The 22,592-nt window shown below is 35.8% G+C and overlaps 2 protein-coding genes across 2 annotated transcripts in view; one reads left to right on the top strand and one right to left on the bottom strand.

Annotated features, from left to right (window-relative positions):
• LOC140169711 (signal peptidase complex subunit 2-like) overlaps window positions 1-6,321 on the bottom strand; it is a 30,462-nt gene extending 24,141 nt beyond the window's left edge. Inside the window, exon 1 of the mRNA XM_072193009.1 lies at window positions 6,167-6,321. Within this exon, the coding sequence (XP_072049110.1) occupies window positions 6,167-6,193 (27 nt within the window). The 5' untranslated portion in view covers window positions 6,194-6,321. The remainder of the gene's footprint in view (window positions 1-6,166) is intronic.
• An 8,190-nt stretch (window positions 6,322-14,511) lies between these two features.
• LOC140169710 (intraflagellar transport protein 81 homolog) overlaps window positions 14,512-22,592 on the top strand; it is a 60,644-nt gene continuing 52,563 nt past the window's right edge. The window contains 3 exon segments of the mRNA XM_072193008.1: window positions 14,512-14,640; window positions 17,034-17,208; window positions 19,036-19,130. Coding sequence (XP_072049109.1) covers window positions 17,065-17,208; window positions 19,036-19,130 — 239 coding nt within the window. The 5' untranslated portion in view covers window positions 14,512-14,640; window positions 17,034-17,064.

Genomic DNA, 22,592 nt, shown 5'->3' with positions numbered 1-22,592 from the left:
AGTTAAATTTAAATTTTGCTTCCTTTAAAATTTGGCAGAGGCGGGGTTAGAACTCACGGCGCCGCTTATAATGCTCTATGAGCCTAGCGCCTTAGACCACTCGACCACTTGTCTTCATGGAATTCATTTGAAACTTATTGAAGATATAATCGCAACTTCAATATAGGCATACCACGTGACAAGCAAAAGCAGAAAAGCGTACCATATTTTGGAATTTTATTTGCCTAAATACATTAATGTGTATTAATAGCGCTCAATTGTTGTTAATCCGACCATAAACATGATAAATGCGGCGTCTATATGGACAATACATGATATCGATTTTGACACGTGCTCTCACGGTGTCAGTACATTTCCATGGTCAGTAAAATACTATAGAGGAACCTACCATTTTTCTTGTATACACGTTCGATGTTTTTATCAATTACATAAAAATTCCATTTTAGACCCCAAATGTTTTTTCAGGAAATAAAAGATTAGATTACCATAAAAAGCGAAACAGTAATCTTTTGCGGGTCTAATGTAATATTCACATAGGATTTTCAACGTTTTTCTATCCTTATTCTTGCTCAATTAAAAAATTTTTGGCGATATAAAATTGAAATAAAATTCTCTGCCTCTTAAACGGCATCAATTGCGCCATAATTGGGTATCACGAATCGTTATATATGATGTGCAGTTAATATTCATATTTTCTTTTATACAGAGGATGCTTCAGTTTTGACAGGAAAAAATTTTCTTGAAAACCCTCTCACTCGGTTATTTTAAAAAAGGTAACCACGCTTCCTAGAATGTGCAATAAATTAGCATTAAAATTTATCTTATTCTAACAGCAAGCGTTTCTAGAATGTATTTTGGCGAAATGTGGTGTGTTGGAAGCCCTATGCCGTGCTGCTTGCCTACAAGCTGCCCACAAGGGCATTGTTCGTGGACTTAACACAGTTTGCTACAAAACTGGATTGGACTTAACGCGTTTTGGAAAAAAATCGATACTTTGTGTGTCAATATTTCGGAACTTGACAAATTTTGGGAAAAAACAAACACATTGCTGGATAGCCCTAGTTACTCACTACCCATTTTCATCAAAATCTCAATTTTGAAGGTGGGTGGACTTAACACGGTTTGGAAATAAGCTCTTCAAATATACAACCTATGACCTTTTTACGTCAGAATATTAATAAGCATCATGGCGCCCACTGAAAGAAAACCCGATGGGAATTGATTCAGTTTTCAGCAAATTATGCTACTTTTTTGAGCAGCTTATCGATAAATAATTCCACAAATGTGAGCACGATATTTTGAAAATGTATGCAGTGGAATGAGGTTGAAAAAATTACTTATAAATTTTGTTTGGGAGTCGGGAAATTAACTGTAGTAAAATTTGACTCCTCAGTTGTTGGAAATTCTTCCTTGGGGCTTGGAACAAATAAAATATATTTTGTTTGAAATAAGTCAAATAAAAAATTGTTTATATTTAGGCCAAGTAAAATAAAAAACATGTTTCACGTCCGGGTTTTTGAAAAAAAAGGAGGAAGAGGGGCTTTTTATTTATTATTTTTATCACAAAATCGGTGTAAATACCCATAATTAGAGCTGTTTTAGCGTATACAATAATGCCTGGAAAAAGGAGGAGGCCTCTTTTTATTTCTTGTTCTGAGAGATAGGCACCCTCTTACTATCACAAAACCTTACAAAAGTGTTTTAAGTTGGGAACCTTTTGCGTGACACCGACAAAATTCAAGAAATTTACGCCTTTTTTGATTCAAACGTTTGCTTCGCAAAAACTAAACATCTCACCCTATGAAAAGTATACATATATTTTTGAAGCTTTTGCTCCAAGGAATTCAAAAATGACATTAATTTCTTGATAGGGGTAAGGGTTAAGAAGTTACAAGTACAAATATCGGTGATTTTTCCATAAAAAAGTGTATGACTCAAAAAATTTGGTCCACTGATGAGATACATCCTAGAGAAAAATCTATGCCAGAATTGGAGTATTCAACACAAGAGCATTCTAAATATGTATAGTTTTACAGGTATCCCTATAAAGGTAATCGTGATACATGAGGATGAAAATTACCTTCATAAAATTTGCTGTAAAAATTGTCACATTGTTATTTCAGCATAACGTGTAGGAAAATCATGTCCAGAGTGGTTTCTGGTTATACACACATGCTCTCTAAACATCAAAAATACAAGTTATATAACTATGAGCCTGTCTAACATGCTTTAATCCTCAGTTTTTACCCATCTTGGCTGTCCTAGCTGAATCAAAGCGCAGTCACGATAATGAACACAAAATGTCTTCATGGTCTGCATTTTGAAGAACACAATAATTTTGCTTTTTTCTTGCTTTGTGAAAGGTCAATAGCAACATAATATTGTACTATATTTTGCTTTGGTACAATGGCTGGTCTTTCATCTTACTTTCAAACACCCTTCTTTTGTAGTCACTTGATAATTATGAGTGAAATTCCATAAACGTGGAGTGGCTGCTTCCTGGCTTGATCTGCAATCGACACTTTTAATGTACCATATGGTTATAGTCAGAATGAACAAAAGCTACTTCATTGATTGTAATAATGCCTTCTGATGCAACTTTTAAACAAGTGGTAATCATATGAATCACTTGATGGTTTAATGGCAATTACTGATCCTTGGCAATAAAGTTTGCCATTTCTTCAGTTTCAGTGACACTTCTTTTGATCTTTGCTGGTGTCTGATTCTGCAAACCTTACAAGCATGAAAATCAGTTTGTAAACATGCCATACAATAACATGACAGCTCTCTGACATTACAAATGCTACAGAGTTGAGCTTCCGGGTGTTTGGAACTGTTATAGGCCATTACTTTTAGTTCTTGACACTGTGTCAATCTGCTCCTTGACTTAGAGTATGACAATTAAATTATCAGTTACATTAAACAATGTTGCATTTTATTTTTAATAAATTATTAATTGCTTTTAAACAATAACAGCATAAATGAGAGGGAGTATAATGTTTGACCTGTAGGACAATGTAGTTTTTCGCCAGCCCATTCGGGGCTGGTACCTGTTTCAGGTTTGGGGTCAGTTTACTCAAGAGATTATATTTTAGTGGTATTGGAATGATTTTTTTTTTTACTTTTTGTGGTTAAATTTTTTTTAAATATTTTAATTGATTTGTTAGGAAAAGTAAGTATGTTTTGCCGTTTCAACGAACGAAAACGAGTGAGTATTACCAAAGTTATGTTTGAACTAATTAATTATGACTTTAAAAGTTTAAAGGCCTAAATGTAACAATAATAGTTAATATATATATATAGCATCATATGGTCAGCAGAAGAAAATCTGACATCACCTATGATGTCATATCAGTGTCCTTGACCGGGTCCTTACTCCTTGACCACTGAACAGCGTGATATCATGTTGATAACAGATCTATAGAATCAAAATCTTCATCATATCCTCGGATCATATCACAGATTCTCAACAATCTGTGATCATATGGACCATATTGATGTGAAAGTAGTTATCTATCATATCCTGTGTCGCTTTATGGATAAAATGACTCAAAATGTTATTGATGAAATGGTTGCTATCATAAACATCAGTTTTGTCTTTTCAACGGGAAAAATCCGATGCAAAATAAAGTTTTTAGGGCCTAGCTATAATATGGGCATAATTTATGCATATAGTATTGAACAATGTACCCCATTTGACATGCACTTATAGATAAATAAATTGTCTTACTTTATTAATTTAATAACTTCTTTATTATAAATAAAATGACACATAACTATTTGATTCATAAAATTACATTCAACAAAATGATTGAAGAGAAAACACACAAGGCACTAGGCAGACTGTTATAGAATGGAGTATTTAAGATGCCATGTCCATAGCTTCATGAGGAGTTTCCGACTAGCAATCAACATGATCAGCACATTCAGAAAAACACAGTTTAAGAGTGAAGATTGTAGTGAGTAACCAGTCCTTTATAAATGTGCTGGCCACTATCTATTATAATATAGTAGGCTTAAACTATACATTGCGAATTAATTAAGTTATTTTAAAATAAAATGTACATGTAAGTTAACTCAAACCGGCAGTGTATATATCGAAAGCAGTGAAATCGGACATTCCTAAGCGAAGATATTGAGTTAAATAAGTTCTGGTATTACAAAATTGGAAATTGAGATATCGTGGGTAAAAAGCTGAAAAGACAAAAAAACCAACGACAACAACAACAACAACAACAACAACAACAAAACAAACAGACCAGAACAATTTGGAGTACATGTAATGAATTAAAAGAGTTGACATGAGATTAGGAATTAATGTTTTCTGCTGTTTCAGTGTGCATGTTCTCATCGTTGATGGTTTGGTGGACTGTCATGTAGATGTAAGCGTGATCCTAAAAATGCCTTTCACATTGACCAAAACTAATTACAAGACCTCTTCTACATTGAGGCTGGCTTTCCCTTTTAAAGGAATTTTTATCAAAATAGTTGATACAATTTCTAATGATCAGACTCGTTTTTGATGGCAAAATGATTTTAGCCTTTGCTAATTAACAACTCGTTAAGTGTCATTAATCTAATAATTTAGAACATTACAGGCCAACGATTTGTTTAATTCTTTATTAATTACTTGCTTCTAAAATACAGCATTAATGAGGGGTGGATAGTTGACCTCTATCACAGTGGTTCAAACTCCCAACACAATTTCTGAATGTCAGAGCTTTTGTCGCATCATCGTTTTACTCTTAATTAGCAGCTCGTTAAGTGTCATTAATCTGTATAATTAAAGTAAAATTTATAAAATATTACAGCAGAACTATTAATAAGTCCATTCAAATACATCTATTAACCATACAATATTAAATTACTAAAAATTTCAAGTGGATCATAGTTGGTACGGTACCTATAAATATTCATTTTGCCCATAGAGATTACATTGTACCGTGTCCGAAGATCCGTGTCTGTGATCCTCCCACTTTGCACTTCGTTAACTTATTGGTCCGTAAATTTAATTAGCAATGTCGTATTACTTATCTTTTGGCATCATGTTCAAGCAGAATTAGCTTTCAAATGAATGTAAACTTGAAGGATTATGATGCTGTCTTCATAGTTTAATTAAAGAGAAAAGTTGAAATTTTCAGTCAAAGTGTCACACCTCCCACTTTTCCAGGGTCCCAAGTCAAGACATATTAGCAAGGCTATAGAAAGCATCTCTACTTCCTAGACATATTTTTTGAAAAGTTATAACTGAATTTCAAAAAATTAAAATAAAATTGAAGAAACCTCAAAAAAGGAAGCAGGAGGGGACGTGAAACATGTTTTATTTTTTATTTGGCCTTATACGTTGCTAAATACGTATTGCATTGTTCGAATTGTCTATAGATATTTCAATGGAAAACAAGAAATAGCAAAATATCACTAACATCCCATTTTGCCGTAACCCCCCGCCATGGTCGACTGAGGGGTTCTTTTCACGCTGAACACGATGGCGCTATTCATGACATGCGATACTCAATCGTTTAGCCCGAAGAGCATGTTAAAAACATAATGTCTCGTTATGACAGGATTACCCGATATTGCAGGACAGCAAAGTCCGGTTGGTAAAGGAATTCCTGTTATTGCGGGACAAGTAAGTATGTCTCGTAAAAACTCTGGTGCGCCCGTGACTCAACCCAAATATATGATTTTTTTATGGTGATAAGTCAATCGCACATGGAATTCTAGAGGGATTTTGATAGCAGTTCCATTAAAAAGCTGCTATCAACATGAGACTAAGATCTAGAAACACCATCGAAATGCTTTTTTGGGAATTTTGCTAGCTGAATCTTTTTGATGAAATGAAAGTCAACAAGATGTAACTTTGCTACGGAAAGTGCTAAGTATGAAAAAAGGTTTTCAGTTTTGGCTTTCTTTACTCAAGGGCTTTAATTTGATACATAAAATGATGCAGTTTGATGGCAAATTTGAATTCACCTGGCATACCTACATTTATACTACCGTATCATATGTCAAATCATGGTCAAATGCATGTGTTCATGTGTACCCATGTACCAGTCAGTGTAAGCTTAAAAATACTGGCACTACAATTTCATGTTTTCGCTCCATCGGGCACGTTAGTATCATTTTAACTACATCGACTAAATAGAACTTATCATAAATAACATACCTTTATATTTTTGACGGAGTTAGCCATTATTTTAAGGCTATGCCGGTTGCTTTCTTGCTTACCAGATGCAGATTTCTACACGAAAAGCTTACAACACGTATGTTTTCCTTTCTCTCGCATGCCTCTCTCATCTCTCTGACCTAATGTATGAAAAATGTGTGTTGGAAATTGGACTCAGCTAACTTTGCTGCTAAGGTTGAGGCTAAAATATTATCTTGTCAGTCATGGGCTCGTCGATGTGTTTACCGTGTTTACCAGCTTTTACCGTCGTTGGTGGTGGTGGTGTGTGGTAATGTTAATTCAATGCATTGAAATCGAATTGAATTGAAATGAAGTTTGGGCGATTTTCATTTCAATGCATTGGAATTGAATTGGAATCGAAATGAGTGGGCTTGGGCATGAATTGAATTGGATTGGAAATGAAATCATCGTGAGCAAAGAATTGAATTGGATTGGAATTGAAATCATGTTGAGTGATGAAGAATGAAGTGGAATTGAAATGCAATTCAGCTTTGATTTCAATTCAGCATTTCAATTCACAAGCAGATGTCTGTGATTCCAGATCATTCCACCTGTAAAAAGTGCCCTTTCCCCGTTCTGAATTCTGATACACTTCCAGGTCTATTCACACAAGAGACACACATTAAAAAATTTAGCATCCATCGGACCAGGTCTTTAACATTTGGCAATTCTTTGATGAATAGACTCAGCGATGCCACATTATATGAAGACAGTTCACAATTATGTGAAGTTCTGCTCCGTTTAATTTAAACAAACAAACTGTTTTCCTTAAACATGATAAATAAAAAAGAAACACTGAGTGGTCACCATAAACTGGTACAAAAACATAAACATAAAGTGTTACAAAACATATTGCAACTAAGTAGGCCTATTCTGGAAAGCTTTCATTTAAAAATGATATAGGCCTATAGCATAAAATACATACAGTAAGCCAAAAAAAATAAGGTACCAGTCACGTCACCCCCTGTATATTCTAAATAAAGGCAGATGTGCAGCTATGTGCCATATAATTGGAACCAACAGCCAATAGCAGCACCTTTTACACAGCAAAAACACTGTTTAAAATGTCGATGTTTAAAACGATGTTGTTCAAACTTTGAACAACGTTGTTTAAAAGACAGATCTTGAATTTTAAACAGTGTACCAAAAACGCAAGGAAGATGCAAAATGAGTTTGAAAAGCTTTGAAAGTTGCAGTATGCCAAGGCCCCATTCCATGCCCTATTGATTTGTACACAAAACTTTCGCGGACAAGATAACTAGTGAATTTTATGCTTTCATTAATTAGCACGAAAAACTATGATTGTGCTTTCATTGATTAGAACACAAAAGTGCAACTTTTTATTTTGTATCTTCATTAGTTTTTAGATCACCGTTTCTTTAATTCTCAATTAATTTCAACAAATAAGGTCTTAAATCTTTGGCTTACTGTATATTGAAGAAAATTAAAAGTATGATATAATTTCTCATACACAGGTATAAACTTATTGAGACATATTTGGAGTTCTTCTTAATCTTTCTTTAGAAGAATATCTACTGTCTCTCTTGTCATGTGGAAAAATTATAGGTTCTATGTCTAATATGATTGAAATTGATTCTTACAATTTCTAATGTTTTAAATAATTATTGCTTGATGATCGATAATGTGAGTATGAGACCCCCCCCCCCAACTTGCCAAAGATCTCAAACTTTTGGCACTAATCATAAGCCCCTATTTTTCTCAAGCTCCTAATTTTTATGCTCAAAAGTCACTGTACATTTGAACAAATTGTGAGAAAACCATTAAAGAAAATGCTTACATGTATATCTTTGACAGCTAGATATCAAACACTTGATGTTTTGAAGTTTAGATTTTACATGTGTTTACAAATCGAGGAGGACAATAAAGTGTTCAATATCTAGACACAGTTTTTGCAACTGCAACTGTATTGGAATTGGAATTTAATTGGAATTGAAATGAATGACAGAATTGGATTGGATTGGAATTGAAATGAAATGATTTTGAAATTAAAAAATTGGATTGGAATCGAATTGAATTAATTTCAGAGTTATGCGGGGGCTTAATGGCTAATTGCCACAAAAAATGGCCGATTTTACATGATTTTAAACACCCCCCCCCCGGACACTCCTTCGTGTCTCAGTTATTTCGGGAAAAACACTCATACGCATGAAAAGTAAGAAAGAAAGTCAGTAAGAAATAACCATGCATTGGAAAGTATACCGGTAGGCTATACACTTTGGCTCTTTCGGAGTCTTTCCACATGAAAAATTGGATTATTACTCGGCGAGTAGTAGGCCTATAAATAGGTGAATTTGAGAGCTAATATAATGCTTAAAAATTAACTTCTAGTGATTTTTACAAAATTTAGTGTTCCAGATTTAGTGTTATGTTTGACAGATTTTAGCATTTTTTTTAGCAGTTGTTAAAAATTTCTTCAAGATAGGGCCTAGGGCCTATTCTAATAATTTTTGTATAGTCCGAAATCACATTCAAGTGCATGTTACAACTATTTAAAAAGTTTCCTTTAGTGGGAGTTAAACTTGATGCTTATGTCTTATCCCGGTTATATTTTCAGTATGTTGGCATGTATAAGAGTAATCGTAGACAGTGGCCGGGATCGGACAGTGGCGTAGTAGCGTCATAGGGGCACTGGGGATGGGGGAGGCGGGTGGGCACCGTTCCCCCAATCGATCTGAAATTTAAGAAGCTTTTAAACTCCGTAGGAAAGTGCCGAAAACGGATTGCGGCCCCCCAAATCAAACCCGGTGCCCCCCCTCCCAATCATGGTCGGGGGAACCAGCCTCGGGCGTCATTATGTATTAGCCCTGGGCGCCGCAAGCCCTAGCTACGCCACTGAATCCCTGGCATCCCCGGGGGGGACTCAACTTTATAAGTGACGTACGTGCCACCCGGCGTCGCAACTGAGTAGGGGCCTATCGGGCATAAAGCGTTATTTTAAAAAAGGGGGTCCATTGGGTACAAACAAAATAAAAAAGGGGGTCATTGGGTATAACATTTTGAAAAAAAGGGGGTCATTGAGTACCCTAGAACTTGGTCAGTTCCCTCGGATCGCGATGTCCAACTTTAACAGTAGAGGCGCGTAGCGCCGACTTCGAGGCGCTGTGTGAAGAGGCGCCGCGCCGAGGAACTCAGATTGCTTGTACATGGTAATTGTCAGACCTCATAATTACTTGTGCTATTCTGTCGGTCCGTGCCACGTCACTTCCGGTTGATGATGCGACTCACGGTCGAGTGAAAACATTCGATTTTTGTTGATGATTTCTGTCATTGGTGTTATGTAAATTTCGATCGCAAATAATCAGTGGAATCAAACAACCGTTTCTAAGTCTTCAGAGTGGAAGAAACTTACTTGATTTACCGTTTATATACTGACAAACTTAAAATTAAATTCAATGGTCGAGTGTTGTTTTTCCGAAATTGAGGGTCACTCCAGCAACATCGCTATGTAGCCTCCTTCACAGCCGGTTTCTGTTGTTCACAACAAACCGTGAGCCACATGCAGTTTGGGCCCGAGACTAGTGATAGCCCGGATGTCCGACCGACAGAATTGGGCATTGGCAGAGGCTCTATACTAGAGCTATGAGTACCCCGGTATAAGATTTCAAAAAAGGGTCATCGGATAGAAAATTTTGAAAAAATGGGGCAAAATTTGAAAGTTTCGGCATTTAGGCCTATATTTTATTGCATTTTGATGATGCTATTCTAGAAAATCCGAAAAAGGGGGTCATTGGGTATGACTTTTAAAAAAAGGGGGTCATCGGGTATATAGCGACTTCAAAAAGAGGGCCTATTGACAGGCACATACCGTCACTTCAAAGTTGAGTGCCCCCGAGATGTAGACTTGAGTCCGACTTGGACTTGAGTCTGACTCGAGTATCGATCGAGTCACTATTTTTGGGACTTGACTTGTGATTTGATGACTTGTGACTTGACTTGACTTGCAACTTTTTCAAAATGACTTGACTTACTTGGGACTTGGACAAAAGGACTTGTGACTTGGACTTGACTTGTAAAAAATGACTTGTTGACACTCATAAGTTTCGGCATTCATGCTGACTCTTTAAATGAAATTAGAAAAAACAATACTGATGATAATATTACTAACAGTGAAACCAAAGCCAACTTATTTAGTAATTCTGTTAATTTACATGTTTGTAATGATCATAGTGATAAATCAGATGATGCTTCAGATGCAAACAATGTTAATGATATTTATGATGACAAGGATAATGATAATTTAAATATTGTAAATAATGAGAGTGATACTGATCATGTTACATATTATGCTATTAGGAACTCTGTACATATTGCTAATGATGTTTCAATCAGTACAAGTGTTATTGAAAACGATAATTCTCAAGATATTCATGCCAAAGGTTTAAACAATGGTTATAACTTGGATGATGAACAAACTAGTAATAGTGTTTATAAAGTAACAACATGTAACCATATTGAATGTACAAACAAGTGTTGTAAGGTAAAAGATACTGTAGTAAGTGTAGTTAATTCTGGTATTAATGAAAATGTTTATAGTTCTACTTTATGTGAATATACTAAATTGAATGATGATACACAAAAGTTGCTAAAACGAAGTCAAAGAAGAAAATAAGGCCATAAACCATCTTGTTGAAATTAATAGCGTCAAAAATGAAAATACATGTACAATTGTGAGAAATAATGTTCATGTTAATGTAAAGAATGGTTATGATGTTGATCCTAATGATAATGGTGACGAAGTGATCAACGAATTAACAACTAGCATCCACCTTTTAAATGAAAATAAGGCTGAAAATAGCAATGACAGCTATACTGATTATGTTTTAAATGATATTAGTGAAGTTTGTATGGGCATTGAAAGCAAAAATAGTTTGAATATATCAAGTGACAATTCAAACCAAATCAGTAAAGACAGTGATATTAATGATATTAATCACTTGAATAATTTTAATCCTACAAAGTTCTTAATACACATGGGAAAAATATTGTTTTAGCAAACCTAAACATTTGCAGTCTTACTGGTAATATTGATGAGCTAAAACATATACTTAATGATAATCCCATTGATGTAATGGGACTTGGTGAAACTTTCTTAAATGAACATATATCAGATGACATTATAGATATTGATAATTATTTTTTTTATATATATGACAGAGTACTAAATGGAAATTATGTTAATAATAGGCGTGGCGGTGTAGCTTTTTATGTAAACAAAAACTGTATTCACAAAGTAAGAGATGACTTAGCTTCAAATCAACTTGAACTGCTTACTATTGAACTAATGCCTCTTAAAAGGAAGCCCATTCAGATTAAACGGTATGAACACGCCAACGGCAAAAACCTGTCTGTGGAAACAGCAGGTTAAACGGTAAGATAACGGTAAGATAGCGTTATCCATTTAGCGGTAACTTAGCGGTGCGCCTGTAGAAACACGCTCATAGTTGTATTATGGTATAGAGTGCCTGGGTCAGCTATTGATCTATTCAATCATCTTAATCATATTCTTCAAGTAGTTGAGTCAGAAGGTAAAGATTATATACTTATGGGTGATCTAAATTGTGATCTATTAACAAGCACGCCTCATTGTTACACAAATAGACTCAAAGAAATTTGTAGTAATATGAACCTTGTATACAATTAATTAAGGAACCAACTAGGATAACTAAGAATAGTAAAACACTCATTGATGTTATATATTGTACAAATCCTTCTAAGATATGTGATTCTGGAGTAATTCATGTTGGTTTAAGTGACCGTTCAATATCATATGCAATATGGGGTAAAAAACACAGGATATGTAATGAACCAACAAATGAAAATAATGATGATGATAAAATGCATGCAGATAAACATAACTTCAGAACATCTCGTTCTTACAAGAAATTCAATGAAACTGACTTCTTAAATGATTTGTGTCAAACAAACTGGGATAGTGTATTTAATACTGGTAATGTTAACACTTCAGCTGAACTATTTGAAAAATTATTTCTTGAAGTAATTGACAGGCATGCACCTTTTAAAAAGCATAGAATTCGTAAAAAGTGTTCTCCATGGATCACCGATGATGTGCTAAATATGATGCGTAAACGTGACAAACTTAAACAAATTGCTATTAAATCAAGTAATGATAACAAATGCTGGGAAAATTTCCGTAAAATTAGAAACGAAACTAACAAACTTATAAAAGATAAAAAGAAAGAGTTTCTTAAACAAGGTTTTGATGCACACAAGAATAATATTAAAAAAGCTGGGAACATCTACGGCATATTGTTCCTTCTAAAGGTAAAAATACAAAAATCTCTGTTATTAACTCTGAAAATGGCCTGGCACTAACTGAACCTAAGGATAAAGCAAATGAATTGAACAATTTTTTTTTGCCAATATAGGCCCTAAACTTGCAAGTAAGATTGCTAAAAATAACTTTTGTAATTATGAAGTCAATGAAAAGCAGCAAACTGATCAGTCACAATTTGAATTTGTAAATGTATCAAATGACTATGTATTCAATCAACTCAATAAGTTAGCAAATGATAAAGCTACTGGTTTAGATAACATTCCATCTCGACTACTGAAAATAGCATCACCAGTAATCACACCAATTGTAACTTATTTAATAAATAATTCTTTTGCATCATGTACTTTTCCTACATGCTGGAAACGTGCAAAGGTGATTCCTGTATTTAAAGCTGGTGATCCCAATGATCCTAGCAATTATAGACCTATTTCAATTCTAGTTGTTATCTCTAAAATTATTGAAAGGGCCGTGTTTGATCAACTGTGCGAGTACTTAAATGTAAATTGTTTAATTAATATAAACCAATCTGGTTTCCGGCCATCTCACTCCACTTCTTCTTCTCTTATAAACATCACGGAGGACTGGTATAATGAAATTGATAAAGGTAATTTAATTGGATTATGTCTGCTGGATCTGAAGAAAGCATTTGACACTGTAGACCATAATATCTTCTTGAGTAAGCTTAAAATGTATAAAGTAGGTGAATATTGTATTAAGTGGTTTACTAGTTATCTTTCTGGTCGCACCCAATGTACATCTGTAAATGGGACTCTATCAGATTTTAAAGAAACTGTTTGTGGAATGCCCCAGGGCTCAATTGACGGACCACGGACCACTCGCTTTTCTCATTTATATAAATGATTTACCAAATTATGTTTCTCATTGTAAAGTTAATATGTATGCAGATGATACTGTGTTGTACTATGCCTCTAACTCGTCAAATGATATCACGGAATGTATTAATAATGATTTAAAAATTATAAATAATTGGTTACAAAGTAATAAACTTAGTCTGAATACTGATAAAACTGAATTTATGCTAATAGGATCTAGACAAAGACTCAATACAATTAAGAACAGTGTTAATGAATTATCTATCAACATAAATGGTGTAACTATAAAGAAAGTTAATAAATGTAAACATCTGGGTGTAATTATTGATGACACATTAACTTGGAATGAGCAAATCAATAATGTACGTAAAAAAGTCTAAAAGGTATGTTCATGCTCAAACAATGCAGGGCAAATAGTCTCCCTAAGGATATTTTATGTACTGTGTATAATGCTATTGTTCTGCCGCACTTAGATTATTGTAATGTTGTATGGGGAAATTGTGGTGTTACAGTTACTGTTTCAAAGAAACTTCAAGTTATTCAAAACAGGGCTGCAAGAACTATCTGTGGTGCACAATGGGACACACCTAGCATAGAGGTCCGTGCTGAACTTAATTGGAAACCATTAATTGACAGACAAAACTCAAATTGTTTAATTTTAACCTACAAAATCTTAAATCATCTTGCACCTCCTTTACCTTGAGTCATATTTTCAGTCACGTAAACAATAGGTATAATTTTCGTCAAAGCCAAAGCAATGTAACTATTCCCCTGCCAAGAACAGAGTACAAAAAGCGCAGTCTGTCATATAGAGGTGCTGTAAGCTGGAATGAACTAGAAAATAATATCCAAAACTCTCCAACATTGTATACTTTCAAAAATAATCTTAAAAAATCATAAAGCCATGCCTGTAAGCATGGTATGTATGTAACCATAAGTATCATTTTGGCTTGACAATTAATAATTTTGAGTTTGTTTATATGTTTAAGTCTAGATAATAAGCTTTTGTAATTGTTATTTTGTACATGTATGTTTGTTTGTTTATGCACGGCCCCAAGGAAGAACAACTTTTGTTGAATTGGGCTTTCCGTGTTGAAATAAAGTCTAATATAATATGATTGGTCCCCGGTCCAGTTAATAAATATACCGATGCGCCCATCCCTAAAAATATTTTGGTACGGAAAAAAAGTGTTGGAAACTGTGTTGCTTGACAGTACAACAATCTCAAAATTGTTAGCTTTATTTTGTTTGCAACATCGAAAAATCAAAGAATTTTGGAGCCATGATGAAATCTGATTAAATATGTAAGTAACAATATGAGTAAAAATGGTTGATTTTCAAACTGAGGCTCACTATTTGTTATCAAACTTTAAGCTTACTTCGCCTTCGTCTCTCATCTCGATCGGATAGCGTCCATAGAAACGCATGAACGTGTACGGTGCCAGTTCCAATAATTGGTTTAATACGTTATGGCGTACGATTAGAGGGGTTTACCATGCACAAAATAAATGCTTGACTTAGGGTCAAGGGTCACCTGCCGGTGATCATATCAAATCACATCGTTGCATCGTTTTTGCTCTCTTTTTGTATTTGAGGAAGTTTTTCCCGACTTTTTGATAGAGACTTGATTTGGATAGTCATTGGTGCAAATTTTGGCTACTCTTTGATCCCGCACACCACTGTATTATGTCTGCACGATTCATTACGATGTGATCACCGGCGATGTCGCCCTTTTCTTTGCACCATGGACCATACAACCCTATTCATTGGAGGGTTCTGTTCCAGTATTCCTGTAGGTCTATGTAAAAAATGCATGTAACTTTGGCTCTGTGGATGTAGAATTTTGCTTGTGCATGCAAATTTGTGTGTTATTCAGCCCATTTTGTGGAAAAAATTAGCTCGTTCACGTAGCGGTTTTGTTGTCCCACTGCCTACTTCACGTAGATTGCCTGGCGATCGGAGTGTTATCGTCAGAGCACCTCGGACTAGGAAAAAAATCAGAGTTGTGCATGTAAATTTTATTTTCTAAACCGGCCTGATACCATTATAGTATTTTGGACCACAGGAACTATATTTCCGGAAGTGATATTTTTTATTTAATATTAAAATACTTTCCCTTTGATCTATTTATTTCAGTAAACAGTTTGTCCACGTCTTTGAAGTACAAAGTGACAATGCGCGCGTATAGAGCGTGTTAACAGTGCGTAGTGCTGCGTCTCTGCTGCAGGTATACGTGCCTTCAAAGTCGGCATGTGTGCGTCCGCGTCTGTACTTTGTACTTCAGAGTAGGCCTAGACCCAGTTGTAGTAACTACAAATTTTGAAAGTTGTAGCAGGTACCATAGGGTGTCTTCAGTGTTAATTGTTTTCATTATAAATGTTGCAAAATATTGATATTGACAATAATTAACAATCTGTTTGACCTCTCCATATATTCATACATTGCTCACCTGTGTTTTCATATCATATTTTCCGGTGAAAAATGATTACAAATGTGTGATTTGAAATCATTTTTGGAGCAACGATTTCTTCGTACCGACGGCTAAGTGTGTATGTGAATGCACATTAAATACATATAAACACATACACAGCACCTGTTGGAACTCCCGGTCGGAGCCGGGAGTTTCAATTATTGGAACTAGAGTAGACCACTTGAGATCTTAGGCAGGATTTGAAGATTTGGGTGTGTAAATTAAAAAGCCTGGGTGTGTAAATTTAATGATTTGTGTACAAAGTATAGGCCATGTTGGTAAAAAGTGGGTGTGTAACTTACGAATTTGGGTGTGTAAAACACTCCCTACACAGGCTACACGGCTGGCTGCCTAAGCCCTTGGAGTAGACTGACAGTAGTGCATTCCATTGAAATCATTTACACAGCCTGCATGTATTTTTTCTTCTGAGATATAAATCATCGTTTTGGCTCAAAAAAGTGGCGCCACGGCACTCACAAAAACAGGCTGGCTGCGAAGTACGGGATCGATAAAAACCCTACCGGGTACTTTGAAAAATCGCTTACACAATTTAAATACTCATGGGATTTGTTTTTTGGATTTCTATTTGATTTCATCCCTTTTTAGTTGTATAATTTCGAAGTTGATATAGCTCTATCTTGGTAAAGTAACCAAATTTCAAAATGTGTACTTTTTTTGTTCAACCTGCCGAATGCATGTCTGTGCATTGAAAACAGAGTGGTCTGTGCACTGGCTGGACGGCCTACTGGAAGTAGAGTTGGGGGTTTGAATTTGATTGATTGATGCATGTTACACCTTTTTTCCTCTTGATAGATAGATAGATAGATAGATAGATTTATTATTATCTTTTCACTCATTACATGATACAAGAAAAATACATAAGAATAATACATTATAAAGATATAAATAATAATACAAATATAATAATTATGGAAATGCATAATACAACGATGAGTGAAGGAATTACAGTAAAGGCCCAAAGGCCTGTAGCTCTGTAACCCCTTGATACAGGTATATGGCATTTATTTGACATGGCAGCAGGTTGGTAGACAACAAAAATGCCGAGTCCACACATTTAGTTTGCACCTGCTTGGATCTCAAATTTCATCATGAGTAAGCAACTGAAAATCTGAAATACATTGTTATTTTTAGCAATTTAAGAGATCTCATATCAGCTTTGTTTGTTTACTTGTATTTACATGTTTTTTTCTGTTTTCCATCATGTAGTTTGGACCTGTGAATCATCTAGACTCTCATCATGAGTGAGCAACTGAAATTCATTGTTGAGCAGCTCAACAAGGAGCCATTCAAGAGATCGTATAATCTGATCAGTTTTGATTCATTGGAGCCACTTCATCTCTTACAAGTACTTAATGATGTCTTGGCAGAAATCAACCCACAGGTGAATGCACTTTATTATCACTAAGGCCTAAAAAAAAATTGTTTGATTGGCGTCACCAGACAGGGTCTAATTCTGCATAAAACCGGGCAACGTTATTTCTATAGATCTGCTGCGCATTCAAATTGCATTGTATTGCATCGTAATTTCATTTGTGTCTATGCTAATTATGTTTACACAACATGAACTCACGTGTTTTCAAGCAAATTCGCCGATAATAGGTGATCAAAAGTGATCGGAATGTTACAAAAGTACAGATCGCATTCAGCTTACTTCATATGAGATGATCTTTGGAAAAATACGGCATAATTTGTGTTGGTGTTTGCGGAATGCCATGCAGTAAAATATTAATACGTTGCGGCAATTCATGATTGACAACTTACAATCGGCGTGTCCTTCGTAACCTCAACTGTCAATTTCTTATCCACTCACTAATCCTCACAAAAGCTTTGTGTTGATTACGTAATGTGTGAGGCAAATTGCAATAAGTACAATGAAATAATGAGTAGGGCGGGCTCGAGGCGGGTTTCTTCTTCATCTTACGTAACAGTATTGTTCTCCAAAAACCCGGAAGCTTGTCGTTTGGAGCTCTAGCTGAAATACAGCAAGATAATGTAAGATAGTAAATGTAAACCTGTATTTTAGCTATCTAGTATCTCGAGCTAGGCGTCACATAATAAAAAATTTAGGGTAGGTAGGTCGGGATTCTTTTTTATTATTCTTTCTTCTTTTTTTTAACCTGTAAATTTACGCTTTTTAAAGGTCCGTAACCTGATCAACAGCATCATCCCCCCGATTTTTCTCATTGTTGATGAGTTTTTGATATCATAAAATGAATCATATTTTTCTCATTACCATCATGTTTTCCTTGATTTTGGTATGAAATTGAGCAAATAAAATTCAATGGCATTATCAATTTGGAGTTATTTTAAGGGCAACTAAAACTGATTTGAGGAAAGTTCTATCTGTTTGGAATCTGCATTGACTATTCTGAGGGAATTTCTGCAATTTTAACAAACTAACTCATGGCCCATATGAACATGGTGTACTGGTTTTCAGTACCCTGTTTTCCATGGGTGACTGTAGGAACCCATGGATTCGATCCATGTATGTAGGGTTGGGGTTTGAACCCCCCCTCCAAGTGATGAGTCAGTTTGCATTTTGGACGATCTGCTTCACAAATCTCATCACTTAAATCACATCACCAAAATATGTTACAAATTTTGCTATACAAAATTTCAAAGTAAATCAAACCCTGGTCAGGACTCCTTTACAATCAGCAGGCATCCAACTCCCAGTCCCAGGGTTCCACAAGTAGAAGCCAGCATGCCCGTTTTATACATTATAGTCATGCACGATTCAAACAGCAAAATAAAAGTTGGAAAGCAGGGATCTATTTCACTAAATTTTATGAAGCTTTGTAAGTCTCGAAATTGTTCGTACCCTTCGTAAGTAAATAAGGATTTACTACAGGGACCTTTCGTTAAGTTGCGTCTAGTATTGGGTATTCGTAACTTTACGAACGGTTACCTGAGTTACAAAAGGTCAAAAGCTTAGTGTAATGGACCCAGTGTTCGAAATATGCCTCAAAAAGTTACAGGCCAGCCGGGCTTGACCTTAAAAAGTTACCGGCCAGCCGGGATGGCAACTAGATGCCAGTCAGAAGAGTTACCGGCCAGGCCAAAAAGTTACAGGACAATGGCCGGCTCACCGGCCCTATTTCGAACGCTGAATGGACCCCAGGGAGTGAGATTTTTTTTCTGTTGGTGCATTTGTGCGCTGTGAGCAAAGGAAGTGTTAATAACATTGTTATTTTTGTTGTCTTCATAGAATAAGCTTGATATCCGTGAGGAGGCACCTGATGCAACCGCCATGAGGATGATGAATGAACTGAGGGTACTGAAATATAAACCTAGTGATGACCCGTAAGTTGTAGTAATGTTTGTGATCTTCCATCTTCTTACATAGTGATAGTCAGCAGTGTTCGAAATAAGCACTTATCCTCTTGTCCTCTTGTCCAAAAATCACTGGGGACAACCAAATTGAGCTATGTACTTATCCCCTGGACAACCACTATACTTACCTCCAAAAATGTGACACATTTGGGGACAACCAAAATGTTTTGAGGACAAGCAGAATTTATGCTTTAGTTGTCCTCGGGACAACCTCCATATTTTCCTTATTTCGGGGTTTCGGACACTGATAGTCAGTGTTAGAAATAAGCACTTATTCACTTGTCCAGCCAAACAAAATTGTTTCGCTTGCCCAAGATCGCATTAGTTGGAGAAAGCTGATGATGATGATCACTTGTCCAAAAGTCACTGGGGACAACCATATTGAGCTATGTACTTATCCCCTGGACAACCACTATATTTTACCTCCAAAAAAATGATTTATAAAATATAAACTTGACATTAAATTTTGACTTCATGTTTGATTGTAATTTGTCAGCATGTCCAGTTCTTTAAAAAATTACTTTAAAAGTGCCAGTTATTCGCACCAAAACCAACCAAATACTAACATATAAACTGCGAAAAATGTGAAAAATGTTAGTCATTGTCTTACCAATAGTAACACTAACCAACAAGTAATCATAAAGACCATAAATCATCATTAAATTGGTGTTATTGACTTGATGTCGAACTACTTTCCCACAAGATAAAAGCCGTCAAAAAACTCAAATTACTTAGAACTGTCGAACATCTCATTATGATTATAATTTATGCAGCGATAACAGGTGTAGCAGCGTCATAGCGTGCATACATGTACAGACCCAGGTTGGGTGTTTGTACCAACTACTGAAGGTATGAGATTATTTTAACTTTGGAAAGAAACAGCGAGAACTTCCGAGAAGTGTTTTTCAAAAGGAAAATTTAGGAAAATATTATTAGATTAGAAGTACTTTTCACATAATTTCAAAAAGCTATGCTTATTGTGGTAACAGAATATTTAGAAAGCAACAGGAAAATAAACAAATTAGCTGACAAACAGTCGTAATGTTGCAATGCCACCCCTGTAGCGACAAATGCAGTAGTCTAGATGAGGTCAGGTGACGTAGGTCGGAGGTCAAAGTTAATCGTACATGCACGATGCAACACGTTCATGAGCATACCATGGAAAATATGCACTGCCGTACCGGCATGTTTACATATTTTCATGCACAGCAAAACATGGAAACGAACGAAGATCGCTATTGGAATATTGAAGGTTTGAGAAATTATATGAAGTTTCTTGTGCTGTTGCTGGAATGTGGCAAGTGAATTTAATTGAACAGAAAAGTTAGGCCTATATTACAGCATTTTACAGTCAAATATTTGCATCGCAAACGTGCGATACAGTGTAGCAATTTGTATTGGAACAGTGCTGGTTTGTGTAGCAAACTGTGATGCGATGTCGGCAATCACAGGTCCTGTAATCATGCATTATAAATACTAAATTGCCACCAATCTTTCACCCGATTTTTCAGTCCAATTTTAACCACAGATAGTCCCGACTATAGTCGTAGTCGCGACTATTTGCTGTCGACTAGGAAAAAAGTGGTAGTCGCCCAACTCTAATGATCAGAATGGCGTATTTTGAAGCTTGCACAAGCTTAGCAATTTGTGGCTACGGATTTTCCAGAACAAAAGACATCAAACAAATTTGTGACCATCCAGCACAACTGAGCCCTGAAGTCGCCAATCATCATTTCTGAGATATTCAACCAAAATATTCTGCTTGAAATTAGCTTTAAAATGATGTATATCATGTCTATAGTACTTGACATTTAAGTAGTAAAAATCAATAAAACAGTCAATAAATCCTTTGTTTCCTGTTGTTTATTGTTAAGTTCAATGGAGCATATCTCAATAGTGGCACTGGCGACATCCGGGCTCAGTTGTGGACAGTGTTCGAAATAAGCACTTATCCTCTTGTCCTCTTGTCCAAAAATTACTGGGGCAACCATATTGAGCTATGTACTTATCCCCTGGACAACCACTATATTTTACCTCCAAAAGTATGACACATTTTGGGGACAACCAAAATGTATTGAGGACAAGCAGAATTCATGCTTTAGTTATCCTCGGGATAACCTCCATATTTTCCTTATTTCGGACACTGGTTGTGGAGGATGGTCACATTTGATTTTTTGCACTCAAAAATATGACACATAGTGTTGACAACCAAAATGTTTGAGGACAAGCAGAATTTATGCTTTAGTTATCCTCGGGACAACCTCCATATTTTCCTTATTTCGGACACTGGTGATAGTGATATCTTACCCTTCCCATAATCCTTTGCAACATGACATACCACATCCGGGGGCACTCCAACTTTGGAGGTGACGCGTATGTAGGGCTGTTAAGACCCCTTTTCAGCAGCATCGCTGTCACCCAAAGACCCCATATTTTTTATTTAACACATGCTTTCGCTCCAGCGCCTGTCACCCAAAGACCCCTATTTTTCCATTTGATCTGTCACCCAAAGACCCTTACAAGTTCAATTTGAACAGCAACTTTCATTTATCACTGATTTTGTTACTTATTTTGAAAAAATAAAGAAATTTGAAGCCATTTAGAACTAGAAATTGATTTTCGAGGTTTTTGTGGCGCTGTTTTGGTTCTCACCCAAAGATTCCATTTAAAAAAGGTCATGTTCTCACCCAATGACCCCACATTTTTTTACATTTTGCTCTCACCGAATGCCAAAAATCATGCTCTCACCCAATGACCCCATATTTTTTACATGTTGCTCTCACCGAATGCCCCTTAGTGCGAAAGCGCCAGCCCTACACCTATATCCATTTCAAATTGAAGTGCCCCCGGGACCACATCACTAGTTACACTCCTATTACTTTGTACATGTTCCCTTTGTTTTCATGTTGAGAATAGACTGACTAAACATGGGTTGATAGTCAAGAAATAAATGTATTTTGCAAGATCTTGATGTGCTCTGTTCATTATAAGGTAATTCTTATCACTACCGACCCATGTTGTACTAGATAGCAAGTCAATACAGAGAATTGAAATGGAAGAAATGCATTGTGGGAAGTGTAAGATACCTTCTCTGCACCAGGCCAATGGAGGCAAGTTAAAAATTGAGTTAGTGCCATCATCAACACTCCCATTAATCAAGCATGTAACTTGGGCTCTTCCAGTTGAATTCCATACATGAACAACCAAACATGACCTTAATCTCACACAAATAGAGTGTGAATGGGATTACCTGAATGGGTGAATCCATTTGAAATCTGTACCCCCCTCCCCCCAAGTGGGAGATTAAGGTCATGTTGTTCATATGGAGTGTATGGATTTCAACTGGAATAGCCCAATTCTAGAGCTACACTAGAGAAAGCTTTATCAGCGCCAAATTTGAGAGATTTGCAAGATGATTATGATTTAGGCTCA

Source organism: Amphiura filiformis, chromosome 14 (assembly GCF_039555335.1).
Source record: "Amphiura filiformis chromosome 14, Afil_fr2py, whole genome shotgun sequence".
NCBI classification, from domain to species: Eukaryota; Metazoa; Echinodermata; class Ophiuroidea; order Amphilepidida; family Amphiuridae; genus Amphiura; species Amphiura filiformis.
Note: the sequence above shows the minus strand (reverse complement) of the source record. Positions and strands in the feature narration are given on the sequence as shown.